The sequence below is a fragment of the Giraffa tippelskirchi genome, chromosome 3 (genome assembly GCF_054371585.1).
Source record: "Giraffa tippelskirchi isolate mGirTip1 chromosome 3, T2T-mGirTip1v1.2.pri, whole genome shotgun sequence".
Lineage (NCBI taxonomy): Eukaryota > Metazoa > Chordata > Mammalia > Artiodactyla > Giraffidae > Giraffa > Giraffa tippelskirchi.
Window position 1 is genome coordinate 35,024,840 of NC_137277.1, and position 21,434 is coordinate 35,046,273.

The window sequence follows — 21,434 nt, forward strand, 5'->3', positions numbered from 1 at the left end:
CATGTCAGAAACCCATTGGAAGAGAAGTACCACCACATCCCTGTTAACGGAGTGGCCTCCATAGCTGGGACCCACATCTCCACACCCACCACAGTGACTATGAGGACACTTAATCCAAATCTTCCTGCCACCTCTGGCTCACCATCATCCCCTCCCCAGATACTGATAGAGTGTGCTTGGACCTGTCATTATCCGTCCATTCAGCAGACATTCATGGAACATTATTTTGACTTGATGTTGACTTGATGCAGAGGATGCAGCCGGTGCCTTGAAGCCAAATGAAAGAAGGGGATCAGATCAGAGGATCACATGCACACTGTGTGTACACAAACACACACACACAACATATACACGCCAGGGAGAAAAAAGACCAATTATCTTGACCCAAACAACTCTTGTGAAGCCGTGTCTAGGGAATATTAAAATGAAGTATACAATACTTGTTTTACCTTCAAGGTAGGAGAACATTTTAAAGATAAATTGTTATTGAAAGTGTTTTTATTATGATTTGGTAGGATAGTGTGTAGTTTTAAGGAATCTGTGTTCTGCTTCCTTGAGCTGACTGTGGCTGTGTCAGATAAATGCAGTGCCCCACCTATCTGTCAGTCAGTATTTTTTCTGACAGTTTCCACACCCTTATCACAAGGGCTGAGTGAGGTTAAGAGATCTTCTGGCCCAAAGCATTGTTGCAGAGCCAGTGCACCTAGGGCTTTGCAAGATGTTGGCCACAGACTCAGTGATGGCTATGACCTCTGACCTCTAAGGAAAAGGCTCTCTGTTGTGTCAGCACAATGGCTGCTGTCCTTAATGATGACCTTCAGCCTTGTTAACATTGGTTCAGGATATTGTGTTTGAGAAACTTTGATAGCATATAGCATTTAGAAAGATTTACATCAGAAATAGTCTGGTGTCCCTTGAAGTCCATAAACAGGAAGATTCCCTGTACAGGGAGCATATTATTTAAAGTTGAGAACGTGAGTTGATGCTGTGTCATGACATTCACGTGGCAGGACTAGTTCCTAACTGGTTTCTGTTGAACACAACTGTAGACTGGTGAAGATGTGGGAAAACCCAGCAGTCCAGATAAATGCTCGAGAGTAGACACTGTCACGGGCCTTAGGCACATTCCCCACCCTTTCCCCGGAGGAGACGGCACCTCCTAACATCTAACCACACTGGCTGAGGCTGCCTTATGGTATATACTTGTTCCTGGCTTTGGATTTGATGATAGTGTCATGCATCACATGGCAACTGGCCATTCATTTAAAAATCTTACCTGAGGTTCCTTATACTCTTTTTTTTTTTTCTTTTGCTTAGAGAAGCACATTAGTATTTTTTATTCCTTTCTTTAGGTCTAGAATAATGGTGGGTATTTTAAAATACACAGGTAAGGTTTGTGTTTGGAAAAGGATTTTAAGTCTTACAATATAATTCTGAAATTATATTCCCCGGGCACAGGGTCATTTTGTAGTGCTTTTCATGACCAGAAATGGCTTCATGCTTTCTCATCCAGCTTTCTGTTGTATTTCATGATTAAAGCACATATTAATATACTTACATCTTTTGTTTGTAAACTGTTTTATAGCTTAATTTGCATGTAAGTAAGGACACTGAATAAAGCATACACTACACCAAATATGATATACTTAGCTTTTTAAATTTGAGCAAGAATTCAGTAGCATTACCATCTTTGTCATCTCTGAATTTGGAGATGAAGGTGTTGCCCTGTCTATGTCATTAAGATATCATGTTAAATCTTTGGAAAAATGGCAAGTCTTATTACCAGTACAGTAGAAATTATTAGAATTAGCTGCCTTAAATCTTTGGAACAAGGCAAAGTAGAAATAAGCAGAACCATAAGTATTAATATGTTCTTAATTGAAGTATCATGCTAAATTTCATTTTATGAAAAGCAGTTTGCTTAATTTTAAAAATTCTCTACTTAATTTGTGTGCCCTGTCCTTATATTTAGCATCTCTGTTCAATGTGACATCCTCTCCTTGTGGTCACGTGATAGAGGCTGATTTTTTTTTTTTTTTTTTTTCCTTTAGCAGAGCCCATAAGACCAAGAATAAGAAGCCAACAACAAAGTTTGTTGGATGGCAAATGAAAAAACTGAGGAAAAGAGACAGTGTTTTGTTTGCTTTGTTTTTGAGGAATGGAGTAGGGAGATTAACATACATTTGCTTTTATTTATGTGTGTGTTTATGTGTGATGTCTTTTAGGGGGAACTTGAACGGCAGCTTTTGCAAGCAAATCCAATCCTGGAATCATTTGGAAACGCAAAGACTGTGAAAAATGATAACTCATCTCGTTTTGTAAGTTTAAATGTGCCAGAAACCTTTCATTCCTCAGACTTCTAGTTAACTGTCGACTATGATTAAGCAAATAAAGTATCTTCCTCCCTAACAGATGTAGTATGGAACAGTGAATAGAAATACAATGCAAGTCACATGTAATTAAAATTTTCCTAGTAGTCACATTTTGAAAAGCAAAAAAAAAAAGAGAGGGAAAAACAAATGGGAAAGTAATTTCAATCGTATGTTTATTATATATAAATATATAGTTATGTATTCTATGGATGTGTAGTTATAACCTCTCTGAACCTATCTCTTCACTTTGGTTAGGGGTGATATAAATAATTCTGGACTTGTCATGGAGATTAAATGAGGTGCATACACAGCACTGGGCACAATTAACACTGAACCAAGTGAAGTTGGAATTTGATGTGGTAAATTATTGTCTTTGTACCTTGCTGTTTCTATGGTATATGGGTCTCAGAATAGTTTATCGCTACTGTTACTTCTCTTTATTTATTTTTAATATTTTAGTTTTATTGGGGTATAGTTGATTTACAGTGTTGTGTTAGTTTCAGGTGTACAGCAGAGTGATTCAGTTATACAGGCACATGTATTCATTCATTTTTTAGGTTCTTTACTCATATAGATTATCACGGAATATTGGGATGGTACTTCTCTAAAATTTTCTTCCCAGCCATTCTACTCTCTGAATTCACTGAAAACTTTACTTTCCCCCTAAGCTCGCACAGCTCGTCTGGGGACATTTTTTTGAATGACAGCAAGATCAGTGTCACAGGACATGGCCTTCCCCTTTCCAGCTTCTCAGGGTCAACACTTTGATAGCAAATCGTTCAACTTCTGCTATTTCTGCTTAAATAGCTGGAGTTGTTTCTATGTGTTTCCTCTCTCCTCTGATATTAAACGTCTTGGTTGAAGTTAGTTCAGTTCAGTTCAGTCGCTCAGTCGTGTCCGACTCTTTGCGACCCCGTGAATCTCAGCACGCCAGGCCTCCCTGTCCATCACCAACTCCCAGAGTTTACCCAAACCCATGTCCATCGAGTTGGTGATGCCATCCAACCATCTCATCCTCTGTCGTCTCCTTCTCCTCCTGCCCCCAATCCTTCCCAGCATTAGGGTCTTTTCCAATGAGTCAGCTCTTTGCATAAGGTGGCCAAAGTATTGGAGTTTCAGCTTCAACATCAGTCCTTCCAATGAACAGCCAGGACTGATTGCCTTTAGGATGGACTGGTTGGATCTTCTTGCAGTCCAAGGGACTCTCAAGAGTCTTCTCCAACACAGTTCAAAAGCATCAATTCTTCAGCACTCAGCTTTCTTCACCTTCCAACTCTCATATCCATACATGACCACTGGAAAAACCATAGCCTTGACTAGACGGACCTTTGTTGGTTAAAAGTTAAGAAGGCCAGAATCAAAGTGACTTTAATTCTAACGATTCCTCAATGGGCAGTTTTTGGAAATCCGAATCACTGTAATCTTTTTTTTTTTCCTGTAGGGATGTAAAGTTGTGGTCCATACAATAGTATGATGATGTGGTTTCTGGGATTAGAAGTCATCAGACCACAGTTCAGTTCATTTCAGTTGCTCAGTCATGTCTGACTCTTTGTGACCCCATGGACTGCAGTGCGCCAGCCCTCCCTGTCCATCACCAACTCCCGGAGCTTGCTCAAACTCATGTCCATCGAGTTGGTGATGCCATCCAACATCTCATCCTCTATCATCCCCTTCTCCTGCCTTCAATCTTTCCCGGCATCAGGGTCTTTACAGTTCTTCGCATCAGGTAGCCAAAGTATTGGAGCTTCAGCTTCAGTGTCAGTCCTTCCAATTAATATTCAGGACTGATTTCCTTTAGGATTGACTGGTTTGATCTCCTTGCAGTCCAAGGGACTCTTAAGAATTTTCTCCAACACCACAGTTCAGAAGCATCAATTCTTAGGCGCTCAGCCTTCCTTATGGTCCAACTCTCACATTCATACATGACCCCTGAAAAAACCATAGCTTTGACTAGACGGACCTTTGTTGGCAAGGTAATATCTCTGCTTTTTAATATGCTGTCTAGGTTGTTCATAGCTTTTCTTCCAAGGAACAAGTGTCTTTTAATTTCATGGCTTCAGTCAGCACCTGCAGTGATTTTGGAGCCCCAAAAATAAAACCTGTCACTGTTTCTGTTGTTTCCCCACCTATTTGCCATGAAGTGGTAGGACCGGATGCTTGGATCTTAGTTTTTTGAATGTTGAATTTTAAGCCGGCTTTTTCACTCTCCTCTTTCACTTTCATCAAGAGGCTCTTGAGTTCCTCTTTGCTTTCTGCTGTAGGGGTGGTGTCATCTGCATATCTGAGGTTATTGATATTTCCCCCAGCAATCTTGATTCCAGCTTGTGCTTCATCCAGCCTGGCATTTCATGTGATATACTCTGCATAGAAGTTAAATAAGCAGGGTGACAATATACAGCCTTGATGTACTCCTTTCCCAATTTGGAACCAGTCCGTTGTTCCATGTCTAGTTCTGTTTCTTCTTGACCTGCATACAGATTTCTCAGGAGGCAGGTAAGGTGGTCTAGTATTCCCATCTCTTTAAGAGTTCTTCACAGTTTGTTGTGATCCATGCAGTCAAAGGCTTTGGTGTAATCAATAAAGCAGAAGTAGATATTTTTCTGGAACTCTTACTTTTTCTGTGATCCAGTGGATGTTGGCAATTTGATCTCTGGTTCCTCTGCCTTTTCTAAATCCAGCTTGAACATCTGGAAGTTCTCAGTTCACGTACTGTTGAAGCCCAGCTTGGAGAATTTTGAGCATTCCTTTGCTAGCATGTGAGATGATTGCAATTGTGCGGTAGTTTGAACATTCTTTGGCATTGCGTTTCTTTGGGATTGGAATGAAAACTGACCTTTTCCGGTCCTGTGGCCGCTGCTGAGTTTTCCAAATTTGCTGGCATATTGAGTGCAGCACTTTAACAGCATCTTTTAGGACTTGAAATAGCTCAGCTAGAATTCTATCACTTCCACTAGCTTTGTTCATGGTGATGCTTCCTAAGGGCCACTTGACTTTGCACCCCAGGATGTCTGACTCTAGGTGAGTGACCAGACCATAGGGGACCCAGTATACAAAGGCAGCCGATAACCCTCTGTATGCTTGTGGTCAGGCTGCTGAAACAGAGCACCACAGACTGGGTGGCTTAAACAATAGATTAAACAATGTGTTTTTTCACAGTGGCGGGTAGAAGTCTGAGATCAATGTGTGGCCAGGGTTGGTGTCTTCCGAGGTCTGTCTCCTTGGCTTGTGGACATCCATCTCGTGGGAATTCATGTGGTCTTCCCTCTGCATGTCTGTGTTGTTCTTCTAAGACCCCAGTCAGGTTGGATTCAGCCCACCATTATGACCTCTTTTTAACTTAATTACATCGGTGAAGACCCTTTCTTTAAATATAGTCATGCTCTGAGCTAGTAGACATTAGGATTTCAGCATATGAATTTGGGGCGGGCAGGAAGGGACAACTCCACCCTAACACCCAGTACCCTCAGGGGAAGTTGAAGTGCAAGAGGCTTTCCAGGTTATCTGAAAAGTAGTAGAGACATTTGCTTGGAATACTGTTTATTCCTAGTAAGATAAAATCTGAAGATCTGCTTAGTCCAAGTTCATTAGGTAATTATTTTAGGTTTTTCTCTACAAAGTGGGATAACAAATGTGCCTGTGTCAGTCAGAAGCATGGCTGTGACTTTCAGATGTGAGGAAATTGAGCTGCGTTTAGAGTTTCTGTCATTCCATGGATCATCAGCATTGAGTCTGAGCCACAATTAAATTCTTTTTGCTGAAAGCCCTGTGTTTAGTGGCTGTGTCATGGGGTGGGAGATAGCTACCAACTTTGGTATGAGAGTCTTGTAAAGATTCTCAAGGACTTTGTAGTGGAAAATGTTTTATTTTACCACATAAATCAAGGTACCGGTCTCTCCTGATTTCTAAACACTCCCCTCCCCTAAACCACACTCCAAATCCAAGAGAAACAGTTTTGTGCCCCTTTATCTCACTTTTGCCTAGAAAAGGTAAACTTCTACTAACCAGTCCTGTCCTTTGGTCTAGAATGTGCTGATCCCATTATTAAAAGGTAAGGACTCAGCTGATGGGGATCTTGTGTTTGGGACAGAGAGACAGGTAACTCTATATTAGAGTCTACTGCTTTGTAACCAGACACCATAAGTCCTTGTGATGTAGAGCAGTTATTGTCTCAGTGTTGCTGGGTGCTGGTTCTGGGTCAGGGTCTGCCAGGAGGTCGTCATTACCGTGTGATTGGCTAGCGCTAAGCATCTGAAGGCTGCTTGAGGCTGGAGCAGCTTAGCTTCCCAGCTAAAATTCATTTGTAAAGTAGTAACTGTACATAGTCCCCTTAATGCTTGTTATTGGCACAGCTTGTCTAAAGGTTGATAAAGATTATTCTGGTGGGAACTTGTTTTACAATCTACTGGTGGGAAGAATTTCTTAGATTGTTTCCAGGAAAATTGATTCTAGCATCACCCATCAATGTAAATTCTCAACAAACCCTGATTCAGCTGAGGTTCTACCTTCTGAAGTGCTTGTGCTACGAAATAATCATCACTAAGTATGCTCCATCTAATATAGTAAAAGCTAATCTTTTTAGAAAAGATTTTTGATTAAGGCAGTGTTGTTAGACACAGCTAATCATTCAACCAAGAAACAAAGATGCCTTTAAATTGTTGACTTTGAGTTTTAATTTTTAGAAAGTCAACTTTATGTTGATATGTATAGTATTTTTTTAAAGAGTTTTGTAACCAGCTACTATTATCATAAGGCGTTAACTGCACAATATCACAAGAAGGTTGATTTTAGCAATATTAGTTCCATTGATCAGCTCTCATTCCACATTCAGTTAAAACATTTTAGCAGTCTTCAGTGGGTGTTGCCAACCCTGGTTCTCAAGGGATTAGAGAGTAGCCAGTGTAGACTCATTTTCAAATTTTACATGATTGGATTTTTTTGTTGTGCATTTCAGTTAATTATTAATTAAGCACCTATTCTTTGCTGGTCACTGTGCTGCTTACTTGTTATCTCCATTTGGATGTCTAATAGATTTCTCAAATTGTCATATTCCAAATGGAATCTTTTTATTTTTCTTTCAGAGTATCTTTTTGTAAGTCTTAGGTAAATAATATAATCAAGTCACTCAGTTGCTTAAGCGTCAAGCAAAATAGAATCAACAAAACCTAGAAAACCAAAATACCTAGGAGTCATCCTTGATTGAGCCTTTTTGTTATGGTTCACGTCCAGGCCAGGAGTGAATTGTGTGGGTTCACTTCCAGAACATTTCCAGTCTGTCCAAGTTTCTCCTTCTTCGTCCCTTATACTCCTCATTTGTCTCAAAACCTAAATCAGATCTGAGGAGGTTTCCCCTGTGTTCTCTCTCCCAGACTCCTGCTGTTTTCCTTCATAGCACTTCCCACTGCCTGTGGTTTGCACTGTGCTCATCTGTGATTTCTTTCCTGCTGGGATATAAGATCCCTGATGGTAGGGGCCCTTCCCATCTTGCTTTCCAGATCCTTAGTTGCTGGCTCTGTGCCTCCTGCGTACATAGTAGGTGTGTGTCTTTGTGGAATCCATTCAGTTACAGTGTGGTTGCCTACTAAATGCTAGACACTCTTTTAGACCCTTGGACTAATCAGTGGACAGAGCTCACCTTCATTTGGGTTTTAACTTTAATGTATTTTTGATAACTTGCCATCACATACATTTGAGCTCAGGTAGCATGTTGCACGTGCCAGGCTCTCTGGGAATATGCATGCCCTATTTTTTTTTATAGTTGATTTGCAACGTTCTGTTAGTTTCAGATATACAGCAAAAATGATTCAGTTATACATTTTTTTTTTCCAGATTCTTTTCTGTTACAGGTTATTACAAGATATTAACCTATATCATTCCCAGTGCTATATAGTAAATCCTAGTGATGTATTTGTTTCATATGTGGTAGTATGTATCTGTTAATCCCATACTCTTAATATATCCCTGTCCTCCCTTCCCCTTTGGTAGCCATAAGTTTGCTTTTTATGTCTGTGAGTCTGATTCTGTTTTGTAAATAAATTCATTTGCATTATTTTTTAGATTCCACATGTAAGCAGTATCATATATGTGTCTTTGTCTAACTTACTTCAGTCTGTATGATAAGCTCTAGGTCTATCCATCTTGTTGCAAATGGCAATTTCATTCTTTTTTATGAAAGAGTTCTATTGTGTATGTGTACATATATGTGTATATATATATATATATATACACACACCACATTTTTATCCATTGTTGATAAACATGTTGATGGACATTTAGGTTGCTTCCATGCCTTGGCTATTATAAATAGTGCTTCTATGAACATTGGGGTGCATATATCTTTTTGAATTAGAGTTTTCATCTTTTCCGGATATATGCCCAGGAACGGGATTGCTGGATCATATGGTAACTATTTTTAGCTTTTTAAGGAACCTCCATACTGTTTTCCATCATGCCTCTGCCCCAGATTTAGAAGTGTAGGGCAGGAGGGAGGCTCTGGCACCATGGCTAGGCCAAGCCTGGGGTTGGTGTTGGACATCAACATGAAAGAGCAGTGTGATGTGAAAAGATGAATTGTGTGTCCAGTGGAATTCCATGTAGTCATGATTTAAAGCCACGTGCTTGCAGTGAAAATATTTGAAACTATAAATTCCATAAACTTTAGAATCCATTTGTTTCCATTTCTTTGATCTGATACAGACGAGTAATTTCCTGAAGAATATCTTTTTTTTTTTTTTTCGAAGATGCTAGCATATGGTTTGTATTAAAGGAGATTCTTTAGGAGAGCATTACCCTTATGAAAATAATTGTTCACAGTTAATCCAGCTCTCTGTTTATGGAGAAGTCAGATACATTCCAGATGGAGAGGTTTATGTAAAATGAATCTCTTGTAATGAAACTTTGAAACAGGGATTTCAATTTCAAAATGATTGTATCGGCAGATACGTCTTCCCTCAGAAAGTTTTAGTGGGGATTACTTTCCATACTTCCTCAAATCTTTTCCCTTTTTGTTCTTTTCTTGTTTTTTCCTTCCTTTGCAAAGATTTAAGCCAGTTTGGCAATTCCTGAGTTATGTACTTTGAGGTATTAATAGCTAATTAGCTTCTAATCATTGGAGCCAGATAAAGGCTCCAGGTGATCTCCCTAACGCTTGGCTACCAAGTTACAATGAAAGTGAGTCGAGTTCTGTACCTTCACCTGTATTAGCCAGCAGGCACCAAAATCAATTTTGTAGGTAAATTGAACACGGTCAGTGCTCTGTTTTTAGTACCCTCACCCAGACTTTCCGTAAAGACTTACTGAGGCCAACATGACAGGATGTGGTCTACACGGGGCATCCCTCGGCCTCCAGGTGAGCTGCTGCCCTCCCAGCCCTTGGGGCTTGCTGCAGCCCTGACACCTGGCCCACACCAGACTGGCTGGCAGACATCCGTGTATTTCCAGTCAGACTGGGGCTCTTAATGTCACTCATTTTCCCCAGGAATTTCAAACATCCATTATACTAAGTAACAAGGCCACTTAATTCATAAGAAAACTCATTTTACTAATTAACAAAGCTTCTGGTGTGGTTCGGAGATGAGAATTGCTGGAGCATTTAAAATAGCCATCTGGCCTTGGGATTGCGTCCTGGCTAATTACTTCCCAAATGGGTTTTCCCGTTTAGGTCAAATAGCTACCTCCAGACTGGAGATTCTTCCTGAAGCAAGCTCACTCACACACAGAGCAGACTGTCTAGGCTACTGTGTTTTCTAGTAAAGTACAGATCTTACAACAACTTTAAATACAAATTAGGAAGAGGGAAAGTATTTTCAGAGCGTGAAGCCTGCACTGTCACTGTTGTAGGGTGCTAACAATGTAGGTTTAATTACTATGGATATGTCATAACCACCCGTCAGATAATGGTCTAGAAAGTCGATGTCAATTCAGAAGGAATAAAATTCTTTAAGATAATTTTCTTATTTTCTTAATAGTATCAAAATATCAATTGCCTCTTTTGAGTGAAATTCTTAACAATTTCAGTTTTACATAACAGAGAGGATGCTAGTTGTCTTTGCTGTTCAGACTCTTTGCAGGTAACGCACTTAGTTGTCCTTGGATCGGAACACAATGTGCATGGCATCAAAATGCATCCTCTATCATTCATATATAACTTAAAATACTTGTCCTGTTTTTGCTTTTTCCTTTGTTTTTTGTCTTTGTTGGCGAAATCCTGGTTGAATATTCTGAGTACCCCAATGTTACCTATATGGGAATCAAATACAGAGCAGACATCTTCCACTATGACTCAATGGACATGGGTTTGAGCATACTCTGGGAGATGGTGACGGACAGGGGAGGCTGGCATGCTGCAGTCCATGGGGTCACAAAGAGTCCTGTCTTAGGACATGATTTAGCGACTGAACAACAACAAAGTCTTCCACAAGTTTCTTCACATCATATTTAAAAGATTAGAGGAACCAACCCACTTAATAGTAAAACTCTTTAACTTGTTTCCCACTCTGGTCTAGATTCATATGTTAACAAAAATGTTAATTCTGAAAGAGTACTGATTCAGTATGTGAGGAGGTACTGGTTTCCTTTGGGGTCAGGGGAGGGCTGGAGGGACACCCCCATCCACTCTGCTCCCTCTCTACATATAGACTTCCTCACTCTCCCCCCTGCTTTCTTCATGATTTTTTGCCTGGCCCTTTTCATTCAGCCTAAAGATATTTCTCTGGCACTAACTGTAATGGTTAGAGCAGCTACAGGTGCTGGTTATGGAAAGGAAAGTGGACCAATGGCTAGGGAGCTGATATGCAAGTTAGATGTTGTACGTTGGTGACTTTGCTTGTTTATCCAAGTAAGTGATCACATGTCTAAAATAATCTGGGACCTTTCTTTTTAGGTTACCTGTTCAGAAGCCCAGAACTTAGGGTGCCTTTTTTTCCCTTCAAATTTCTCCTTTGAATGTAACTTCCTTTTTTTAATTTATATTCTCCCATGAAGTACAGGAAAAATAAGCTCACCAAATATAAAATGGATTATGTTCAGTGTGAGATTTTAAAGTTATTAGAGTTCAACATTGCCAGTATGGTATCTTTGTCCTTTTGCCCAAATAATTTTTTAATGAATTTTGAACTTCTGATGTAGAGGGGTAAAGAAAGGGGAATAGAAAATAGTATAAGAAGTTGAAAGCTTAAACAGCATGTAGATTAATATATAATAAAGAAATTAGACAAGTTATTGAAAGCTGAAAGTTTATAGTACTATACAACAAATTTTTAAGTGAAATATTCAGCAAGAATTAGGTGGTATGATATGATTTTGATTAACTTTTCTGCAGTGTTAAAGAAAAGTTTGAAAAAGTAGCTGAGCAGTGGGTTGGCAGTGTATTCTTTGAAGTTTTGAAGTAATAACATTATCTTGACTACTTTCTTTTAAAATAGCTACTTTTTAGTTCAGTGAAGTATTGTATAAATGATACAGCTGTTCAAAAGTTGTAAAGAATTGTAATCCTCATTATAACCATCAGGACCTGATTTTACTTTAGTTTCTTTTTTGAACAGTTCTAACTATCTGTAAGGACTGTTTGTTTTTAAGCTTTATTCTTCCTTAAGGGTCTTCCACATAACAAGGATGGAATTGACTTACTTTAAAAAATAGAGTAAAACTTATTTCTCTCATAATTACCATATGATTCCTTTGGACCATTACATAAATCTAAGAAAAATTAAGGGTTTTAGTAATCTTATTACTATGATATAGTGATCTTTTCTGTGTTTTGTAACAGTTTGCTATTTCATCATCCTGGGAGTTGATTCATCATTACTCATCAGTTATCCCCAACAATGTTAAAACAAGACCAGAATAATAAAGAGTAATGGAATTGCCTAGTAGGATTCTATCACAGTGACCACTGCATCATCCTTTAGTTTGCTTATCATATTGCCCAAATAATTGGATCATCTAAGGTATGAAAGAGTGCTGCAGAGAGCATTTTTTAGTCTACTTTTAGCTTTCAGTGAACATAGTTGAAAAATCGAAAGTTTTCACCATAATGGCCAAGATAAAAGAGTGACAGAGGAACGCATTTCACAGATATTAGATGAACGAGAAGAGGGATGCAGAGAGAGGCAGCACTGTAGATTCTTAACGGTGATGGTGAACCTGGTTCCATAAGTCTCAGACTGAGTCTCCAAATGGTGTAGCCTTGAATTTTCTCAGATTCAAGAACAGTGTATTTCTAAAGACCAAAAGGAAATATGTCTTTGGCATCCAGTTAGTCATTCAAGAGGAAGACTTTCCTCACTCAGAATGTTGTAGTAAGAATCTGAACCACTGGTGTTCTGAATGACCGACAGTGCTCTTTCATCTTTTGTGATGTTTGTGGATCAGCATTTATCCAGTATGGTTTATAAAAGGACAAATGCTGAAGGCAAAATTGTATATGAAAGTGATTAAAAGGCACTAGATGGTGTTGAAATGAAGAGATTCATTGGATTGACCATTCTAACTGGTACTTGTAAATCTAAAAATGAAAATGTTTTACAGTTATAGATCGAAAAAGATCTTCCTCTCTTCACAGAATTACGGACTGTGAGATGTCTTAGGTATTCTTCTAGTATTGCATTCTGACAATGCAAAGGCAATAATAAGTGAGAACCTGTTGTCAGAAGAGACTGAAGGTGTTTATGGTTGCTACTCTGAATAGCTATGTGCCCAGACTTGAAAATAATGGAGTTTTCCTTACAATTTAGAAGTTGAAATCAGACTGCACCGTTATCATGGACTGCTACTCTCTGTAGTAGTTTTTATTTTAAGAGAACTTGAAACAAGCACAGAACCTCCCTTTAAATTACTGTTCAGCTTGAGGCTAATGAATGTACTTGATAAACTGAAAGACTACTCAGCTCCACTGGACTATCATGGGAACCCTTTCTCTGTTCCCTTAGCTCTGCCTCTCAGTCCCCTGGATGTGCTCGGGCCACGCTCTTCTTCTACCAGTGCTGAAAAAGCACTGCCTTGCTTCTCCTGGAGTTGTGGGGCATTGTATCAGCATCTCTCAGTGCCTCAACCATTTTATTTGTATTAACTGTTATTTGTATAAACTGTTATTATTAAATCCACTTACATAATATCACTAGTCCATCTGAAAAGGAAGAAAAATTTTTTTCTCCTGTTTAAAAAAAAATCCAAACAAAACTTTATCTCCCTTCATGAAATAAGCAAGCATATAAGCAAGCAAATTGTCATTTTTATTTTGTGACTCTAAGTAATTAACAAATTCTCTATGGAGGTAATTGCTAAATGCTCCCCAGCAGCCTCTTAAAGATGGATTTGTGCAGTAGTCGATAGAATTTAAATTGTTACCTCCTTAAGTTCTGTAACACAAAGATCCACTTTTAAGCTTGAGGGTGTTGCTGATATTGGTGTCACCATCCTCTTTTTCAGTTTCGCGTTCTGTTAATGTATTCTGCTGTCCACTTATACTCAGTTACAAATGTTAGACCCATGTCCAGAGTTGTTTCAGTTTAACCAGTGTTTTGATAATTTATAAATGTAGTGAGTGACTTTATACGTAACTGTTTGATAGGTGCTAAGAGGCTGTTTTTCACAAAATGCTTTTGCTTCATCCAAGAATCAGGTTTTTTACCTCCCTCTCAAACACTCTGGGGTTTAGTGGCATCCAAAACAGACCCTTTGGAGAAGGCAATGGCACCCCACTCCAGTACTCTTGCCTGGAAAATCCCATGGATGGAGGAGCCTGGTAGGCTGCAGTCCATGGGGTTGCGAAGAGTCGGACACGACTGAGCGACTTCACTTTCACTTTTCACTTTCATGCCTTGGAGAAGGAACTGGCAACCCACTCCAGTGTTCTTGCCTGGAGAATGCCAGGGACGGAGGAGCCTGGTAGGCTGCCGTCTATGGGGTCGCACAGAGTCGGACACGACTGAAGTGACTTAGCAGCAAAGCAGACCCTTAGTGAAATGTGCATCTGTTACTGTGATGGCATGATACTTTAGCTGTATCAAACTAGCCATGCATATCCTGTGCAGAGCAAGGCTTTCAGTTCCTGGACTGTACACTGCTCCATTGATCTGTATCTCTGTGCATACACCAGTACCACACTGTCTTAATTATCTTATAGCTGTCTTAATTATCCTATAGCTTCTTGAAATCAAGTAGTGCAAGTCCTAGAGCTCTCAAAATCATTGTGACTTCTTTACGTCTTCTTCATTTCCCTTAAATTTTAGAATCTGCTTGTCCACAGCCATCAAGAAAGCCGTCCCATCCCTTGCCTTTTCCTGTGATGAATAGTTGTAGTACGTTTATGGATATCAGTCCTTAGCAGTCCTGGGATTCTCGATCATTGTTGTGTTCCTTGATTTTACAAAGTATATTTAATTTGGCCTTTTATATCTATATTTGCAAGTAAGATATTTGCTTTTATTTTGCTTTCTGACATGTTTTTTATGATATTTTTGCACGCTTGTGTATTCAGTGTTATGATAACTTTTTAAAATGGATTGTGAAAGAATCACTATTTTCTGTTTCCCTGAAACAGTTATGTATGTAGTAAGATAATTCAATATTCCTTAAGGAATTTGCTAAACTATTTAAGACCAATTCATCATTTTTAAAGGAGTAAATTATATTTTATTATTTTCTGTGTTTATGGTCTGTTCAACTTTTCTCTTGTTTTTCTTTGAATGAATTTCTGTTTTCTTAGGAAATCATCTTTATTTTACACTTTTCTCAAATCTAGCATTAGAGAACTGGATACAGTGTTCTTTTAGAGCTATTAAAATCTTTCAGATTATTTAGAAGAGCTTTTAAAAAGTTTTAAATGGTTAGCATTTCATTTTTATTATGTCCAGTAAAGTAACCTACCCCAGCCCTAAGTTTATTGAGGCTTTTTCTTTTCCTTTTATTTGGGATAATCTATTTAAGATTCCATTTTTGTAACCAACTTGTGGATACATGACAGAGTAACTTTGGCTTATTTATTATAGTGTTCAGATCTCCTGTGTCCTTAATTTATTTTCAGCTTTTTTTTTTCGTAATTTATTTTCAGGGCAAGTTTATTCGGATCAACTTTGATGTAACTGGCTATATCGTTGGGGCCAACATTGAAACATGTATCCTTTTTCATAATTGCATTACTCAAAATAGAGCATGTTTTAATCTTCCTGCAGCCTTGTGGCCATCCTCTGTGATGCCTCTTCCATTTGCCAGGTGATAAAACTTAAGCCCAGAGAAATTGTGACTTGGTTAGATACCTTCAACTCCTGAATATGAACTCCAAAGTGATATTTTGTTGTTGTTTGTTTTTGACACTGGGTCATGATCTGGTCACATGGCTGGGGAAGTGGAGGGTCCCACTAAGGTGAGAACACCGGTACATCCGTACAGGCATTTGTACAGGCAAACGGATCTAGGAAGTGTTTGTGTGCTCTTAGCACATTTAGGTGAACGCCTTATGTTAATCTTCAGTTACTGCTGTATTAGCCCATTTTTTCCCCATCTACTTTTGATATTAGTAGAGTGACCATGTCCCATTGAAACAAACCTTATAATCTACAGAGTTGAAGCAGTTTCAGTTAGTGTTAAGTAGAATAAAGTCAGAGGGGGAAAAAAAAGTCAAACACATAGACTAGTCCCAAGAAATGTCACAAGCATAGTATGGCCTTAAGGAATGATGGATATATAGAGAGAATTAATTTGATCAAAAAGAGACTAAATTAGAAATGATTCTGAATGATAATGTCCCAGTTAGGAAATAAACAGGTGACAGTTCTCTATACGTTGTGATAGATATTGTTTCTGTCCCTGGGTGAGGCATGGATCGGACTTTTCCTGTTAATTCAGAACAGGAATTTTACTAACAGGAATAACAAGAATGTTAATTTCATGTCTCTAAATATGCTCAGAGCCAGAAAACAAAAGAAACACTTGAACATGACAGGCAAATAGATCCAGAGCAGGGGTCCCCAGCCTCTGAGATCTAATGCGTGATGATCTGAGGCGGAACTGATGTAATAATAATAGAAATAAAGTGCACAATAAATGTAATGCACTTGAATCATCCTCAAACCATCCCCACTCTGGTCCGTGGAAAAATCATCTCCACGAAACCAGTCCCTGGTGCCAAAAAGGTGGGGACCTCTGAGCTAGAGTCTCTTCATGTTGAAGAGCATCCTTCATGTGCATGCACTCTTCACCGAACGTGGAGGGTGTGTTTGGGATAGTCTGATTTTTAGTTAAAATTAGGCTGTATACACATACACAGTTTGCTTTGGTGGCCCCAGGAAGATTTACTTCAGAAAAGGTAATTTTCTCCCAAAGCAGTGAAACTGAGACTCTTGGGAGTCCAGTGTGACTGTCAACGTAGAGATATTGCAGGAGCATCCAGACTCAGTGGACAGAGAAACCAAACAGGCCCCAGATCCACGCCCCAAATACCCACACGGGGCTGTGGTATTCTGATACACAGGTACTAACTGACTGGGGTGGTACCAGAGTTATGCACATTTTGGAGTCCAGCAAAGTTTTCGTTTCTGATTGTGCTGTTCTTTGTGCCTTGGTTTCCTTCTTTGTAAAACTGCGATAATAAGTCTGCTATTTCAAGGCTTTTCCACCTCAGACAACTTGGCTTCCCTTTTTTTATAGCATCTCATGGCTCCTTGTGTAGAGCTGTGTTCTTTGAACATAATCCAAGTTGGGGTAGTGTGGGTGGAGGAGGGGTGAAGGAAGCGCTCTGATCTTCAAGCTCCGTGCAAGTTCAGAGGTTCTAGGAGATTAGTGAGAAACAGAAATTGCATGTCTTTTCTTTTTCCGCATACAAAATTCAGTCATTTAGAGTGACTCATTGCAGACTAGTTGCTGTATTTCAAAGAAAGAAAAATCTTACAAATTAAATGTGTACAGACACTGAGAGGAGACCATCTTTTTAATGTCACCCTTAACCACCTTTGCTCAGACCTTCTGGAAAAATCTCGTGCTGTTCGTCAGGCAAAAGATGAGCGTACTTTTCATATCTTTTACCAGTTGTTATCTGGAGCAGGAGAACATCTGAAGTGTAAGTTACAGATTTTTTTTTTTTACTGTTTTATGTTCAGTTGAATATCTTTTATAATACATTTTTTTTGAGAAGGAGAACAGTTGTAGAATTATGCACACACACACACCAAAATTCTAGCTGTCTAAATTATGAAAATGAAATTGAACTTCAACCCATGGGATAGGTACTTTAGGTGGCAGGCATATGGGCAGTGTTATATTACCTTTTGTACTTTTCTTTTAAAATAATTTTAAATTTGAAGGCATATGATGTGTTTTATACAAATTTTGAAACAAAATTTGTAAATATAAAAGTAATAAAAAATAAATTTATTTAATAAAGTTAAATTGAATACATGTGTGTATTCCTAGATTTACAACTGAATGTATGTTATGCTTCCAGTAGTACTAGAAAGAGCCTGTGTGGATTTTTATTTATTTTGTGAATCACAAAGACCAGAAATTTAGGGTTGGACAAGGTAAAAAGTAAGTTCTTTCCTGGTTCAGAATTTTTCTGGGTCAGAAGAAGATGCACAACTTTTTGATTTCTTCTGAGTCTCAGAGTAAATGCTGCTTCTCTAGAATTAGTATGTCTGTTATTTAGATATCACAATAGACATATAAAACCCTACAGTCCTTTTCTCACTTCAGATCTAGGCTTTTACTAACCATGGATCATCTGTGGAAACATTTAACCCAGAAATTAGTTAAAGACCTTCAAGGAAAAAAAAAAAAAAAGCAGCAAATAGAGTAATTGCCATTGAGAGACTAAAATTTCAAGGTTATGCAGTAGGTAATGCTGAAGGGAAGAAAACCCTCATTTTCAGCTTGACAGACTGAAAGCAGTAATGAATCAAGAAAATAACTGTTAAGGAATTTTTTTTTTTTTTTTTTTTAAGCAATACCCAGTGGAAGCTCCATGTGATGTAGATAAGAATTAAGGGGTTGGTGTGATCAGGAAAAGTTCTCTGTAGGAGAGCCAGTGACACTGAAAGCCAGAAGCACAGCTAACATCTACTGTAGGAAAAACCATCTGTTTTACTATTTTGCACGCTCCTTATTTTCTTAAGAGCACATTTCTTGAAAAGGAGCATGTTCTCTCTTATTCATGTCCCCTGAAGTAAGTCAGTGGGCATGTCTGTTATAATACCCTGTCAGACTAGTGCTACGTTAGACAGCACTCTCGAAGGCAAATGGACCACTAAGCAGACTTAACTTGGAGAAAGGGTTCCAGGGTGCTCTGTGGGCCCAGGACTTAGCGGGCCCATGTTCTACACCAGGAACATAGAATAGGGGTTCGAAGGCTCCTCCTCAAAAGATGTCTGAAGTATTTAAATCTAAAAGCAATAAAGTTTAGTTATCTAGAAAATTGATATCGTTTCCCAGCTATTTGATTTCAAATATAATACTGTACAAACCACTGTCCCAAAAGCCCCTGTTGAGACTTCTATTGTTTACATCATCATTTTCTTTCATTGTACAGATTATGGAAGACTGTCTGTGTATTTAACGTGAGAATATAAAGGAAGCAAAAGTCTGTGGTAGTGGTGGATTAGATGTTCTTTTGTCCTGTGGGTCTAGTTTGAAGATGGGGCTGTGCTTCAGTCTGTTGATGACTGTTATTATGTTGTATTCCGTTATGTTTTCTTTCAGCTGATTTGCTCCTTGAAGGATTTAATAACTACAGATTTCTCTCCAATGGCTATATTCCTATTCCGGGACAGCAAGACAAAGATAACTTCCAGGAGACGATGGAGGCAATGCATATAATGGGCTTCTCCCATGAAGAGATTCTGTGTATGTATGATTTCTCTAATAAGATTCTGATGCTCAGTTTTCCCAGGACTTATAAATTGGGGGTAAATAACCTAAACTAGAAAATGATTGTGAAATTAATGGGACCTGCCTCTTAATTTTATGACATCCTGAGACTCGTCTTTCTGAAAAGTTTTGTATAGCTAATTTTTAGCACAAAATACATTAGAATATGTCCTCTAAGTTTTGATGTCATATCTTAATTTTTTTTCTTTTTAAATCAACATACAGCAATGCTTAAAGTGGTATCTTCAGTGCTTCAGTTTGGAAATATTTCTTTCAAAAAGGAGCGAAACACTGATCAAGCCTCCATGCCAGAAAATACAGGTAGGCTGATGAACACTGATTTTATTTGTTTCTGTGGCCTGTTGTGTTCTCCAAAAATGTGTTACAACACTGGCATAAAAGCATCCTAAGGTATCTCCCGTGAGGCTCCACGTGCCTACATAAGGGTCAGTCTGATTCCAGAAAGGAGGGAGGAGGATGGAGTGCCAGCTAAGGAGCGTGTGTGGGGACCCTGCCTTAGTGATGGGGGTTAGGACTGGGGGATGGGCTGCAGAGACCACACGGCCCATCCCTAAGGGAGCTGCAGCTGTTGACTTCCAGCCAGTTTTCTCCTTGCTGGAATGCAGGTCCAGGGCTGCCAACCAGAATTGATTTTTCAGAGAAAGGTGGAAACCTAGATTTTAATAAGAAATTTTCAAACTTTTAAATATTGAAAATGGATTGAAATTCATAGCAGTCAAGAGCAAAAATTTGTGAACCATAAAATGTGTTTGCAAGCCTTGTGAGGTCTGCTGCCAACGGTCTGGAGACACAAAGAAGCTGAGGCATCTGTGTGTTGCCTCAGTGCTTGGTCACCAGAACATTCTTCTGCCTCCCAGGAGCATTCTTCTCTCCTCCTTTCCTGATTCATTTATAGAACAACTGTCTTTTAAAAGCCAAAATGGCTCCCATTTCATTGCCTCGCGGCTGTTCATTACATCCCCAGTAATAGAAGTAAAATTAATTGCTTTTCATTGAATAAGAAGCTTTAAAAAATTACAACTCTATAAATTTTCTTGAATTACTACCTATATTAGGTAGTGCTACTGCTAAGTCACTTCAGTCATGTCCGACTCTATGCGACCCCATAGACGGCAGCCCACCAGGCTCCCCTGTCCCTGGGATTCTCCAGGCAAGAACACTGGAGTGGGTTGCCATTTCCTTCTCCAATATATTAGGTAGTAGTGCTGGTTGGCCTTGGAGTACAGAATGAAGCAGGGCAAAGGCTAATAGAGTTTTGCCACGAGAACGCACTGGTAATAGCAAACACCCTATTCCAACAACACAAGAGAAGACTCTACACGTGGACATCACCAGATGGTCAACACCGAAATCAGATTGATCATATTCTTTGCAGCCAAAGATGGAGAAGCTCTATACAGTCAGCAAAAACAAGACCGGGAGCAGACTGTGGCTCAGATCATGAACTGCTTATTGCCAAATTCAGACTTAAATTGAAGAAAGTAGGGAAAACCACTAGACCATTCAGGTATGACCTAGATCAAATCCCTTATGAGTATACAGTTGAAGTGACAAATAGATTTAAGGGACTAGACCTGATAGACAGAGTGCCTGATGAACTATGGACAGAGGTTCGTGACATTGTACAGGAGACAGGGATCAAGAAAATCCCCATGGAAAAGAAATGCAAAAAAGCAAAATGGCTGTCTGAGGAGGCCTTACAGATAGCTGGGAAGAGAAGAGAAGCAAAAAGCAAAGGAGAAAAGGAAAGATATTCCCATCTCAATGCAGAGTTCCAAAGAATAGCAAGGAGAGATAAGAAAGCCTTCCTCAGCGATCAGTGCAAAGAAATAGAGGAAAACAACAGATTGGGAAAGACTAGAGATCTCTTCAAGAAAATTAGAGAAATCAAAGGAACATTTCATGCAAAGATAGGCTCGATAAAGGACAGAAATGGTATGGACCTAACAGAAGCAGAAGATATTAAGAAGAGATGGCAAGAATACACAGAAGAACTGTACAAAAAAGATCTTCACGACCGAGATAATCACGATGGCGTGATCACTCACCTAGAGCCAGACATCCTGGAATGTGAAGTCAAGTGGGCCTTGGAAAGCATCACTACGAACAAAGCTAGTGGAGGTGATGGAATTCCAGTTGAGCTATTTCAAATCCTCAAAGGTGATGCTGTGAAAGTGCTGCACTCGA

At 39.1% G+C, this 21,434-nt stretch overlaps 1 protein-coding gene across 5 annotated transcripts in view; it reads left to right on the top strand.

The window, feature by feature from the left end:
* Window positions 1-21,434, top strand: part of MYH10 (myosin heavy chain 10) — a 123,644-nt gene that overhangs the window by 47,913 nt on the left and 54,297 nt on the right. For all 5 annotated transcript variants that reach the window (XM_081578374.1, XM_081578376.1, XM_081578375.1 and 2 more), the window contains 5 exons: window positions 2,226-2,318; window positions 15,421-15,484; window positions 17,326-17,424; window positions 19,059-19,202; window positions 19,452-19,547. In XM_081578374.1, the coding sequence (XP_081434500.1) occupies window positions 2,226-2,318; window positions 15,421-15,484; window positions 17,326-17,424; window positions 19,059-19,202; window positions 19,452-19,547 (496 nt within the window). The remainder of the gene's footprint in view (window positions 1-2,225; window positions 2,319-15,420; window positions 15,485-17,325; window positions 17,425-19,058; window positions 19,203-19,451; window positions 19,548-21,434) is intronic.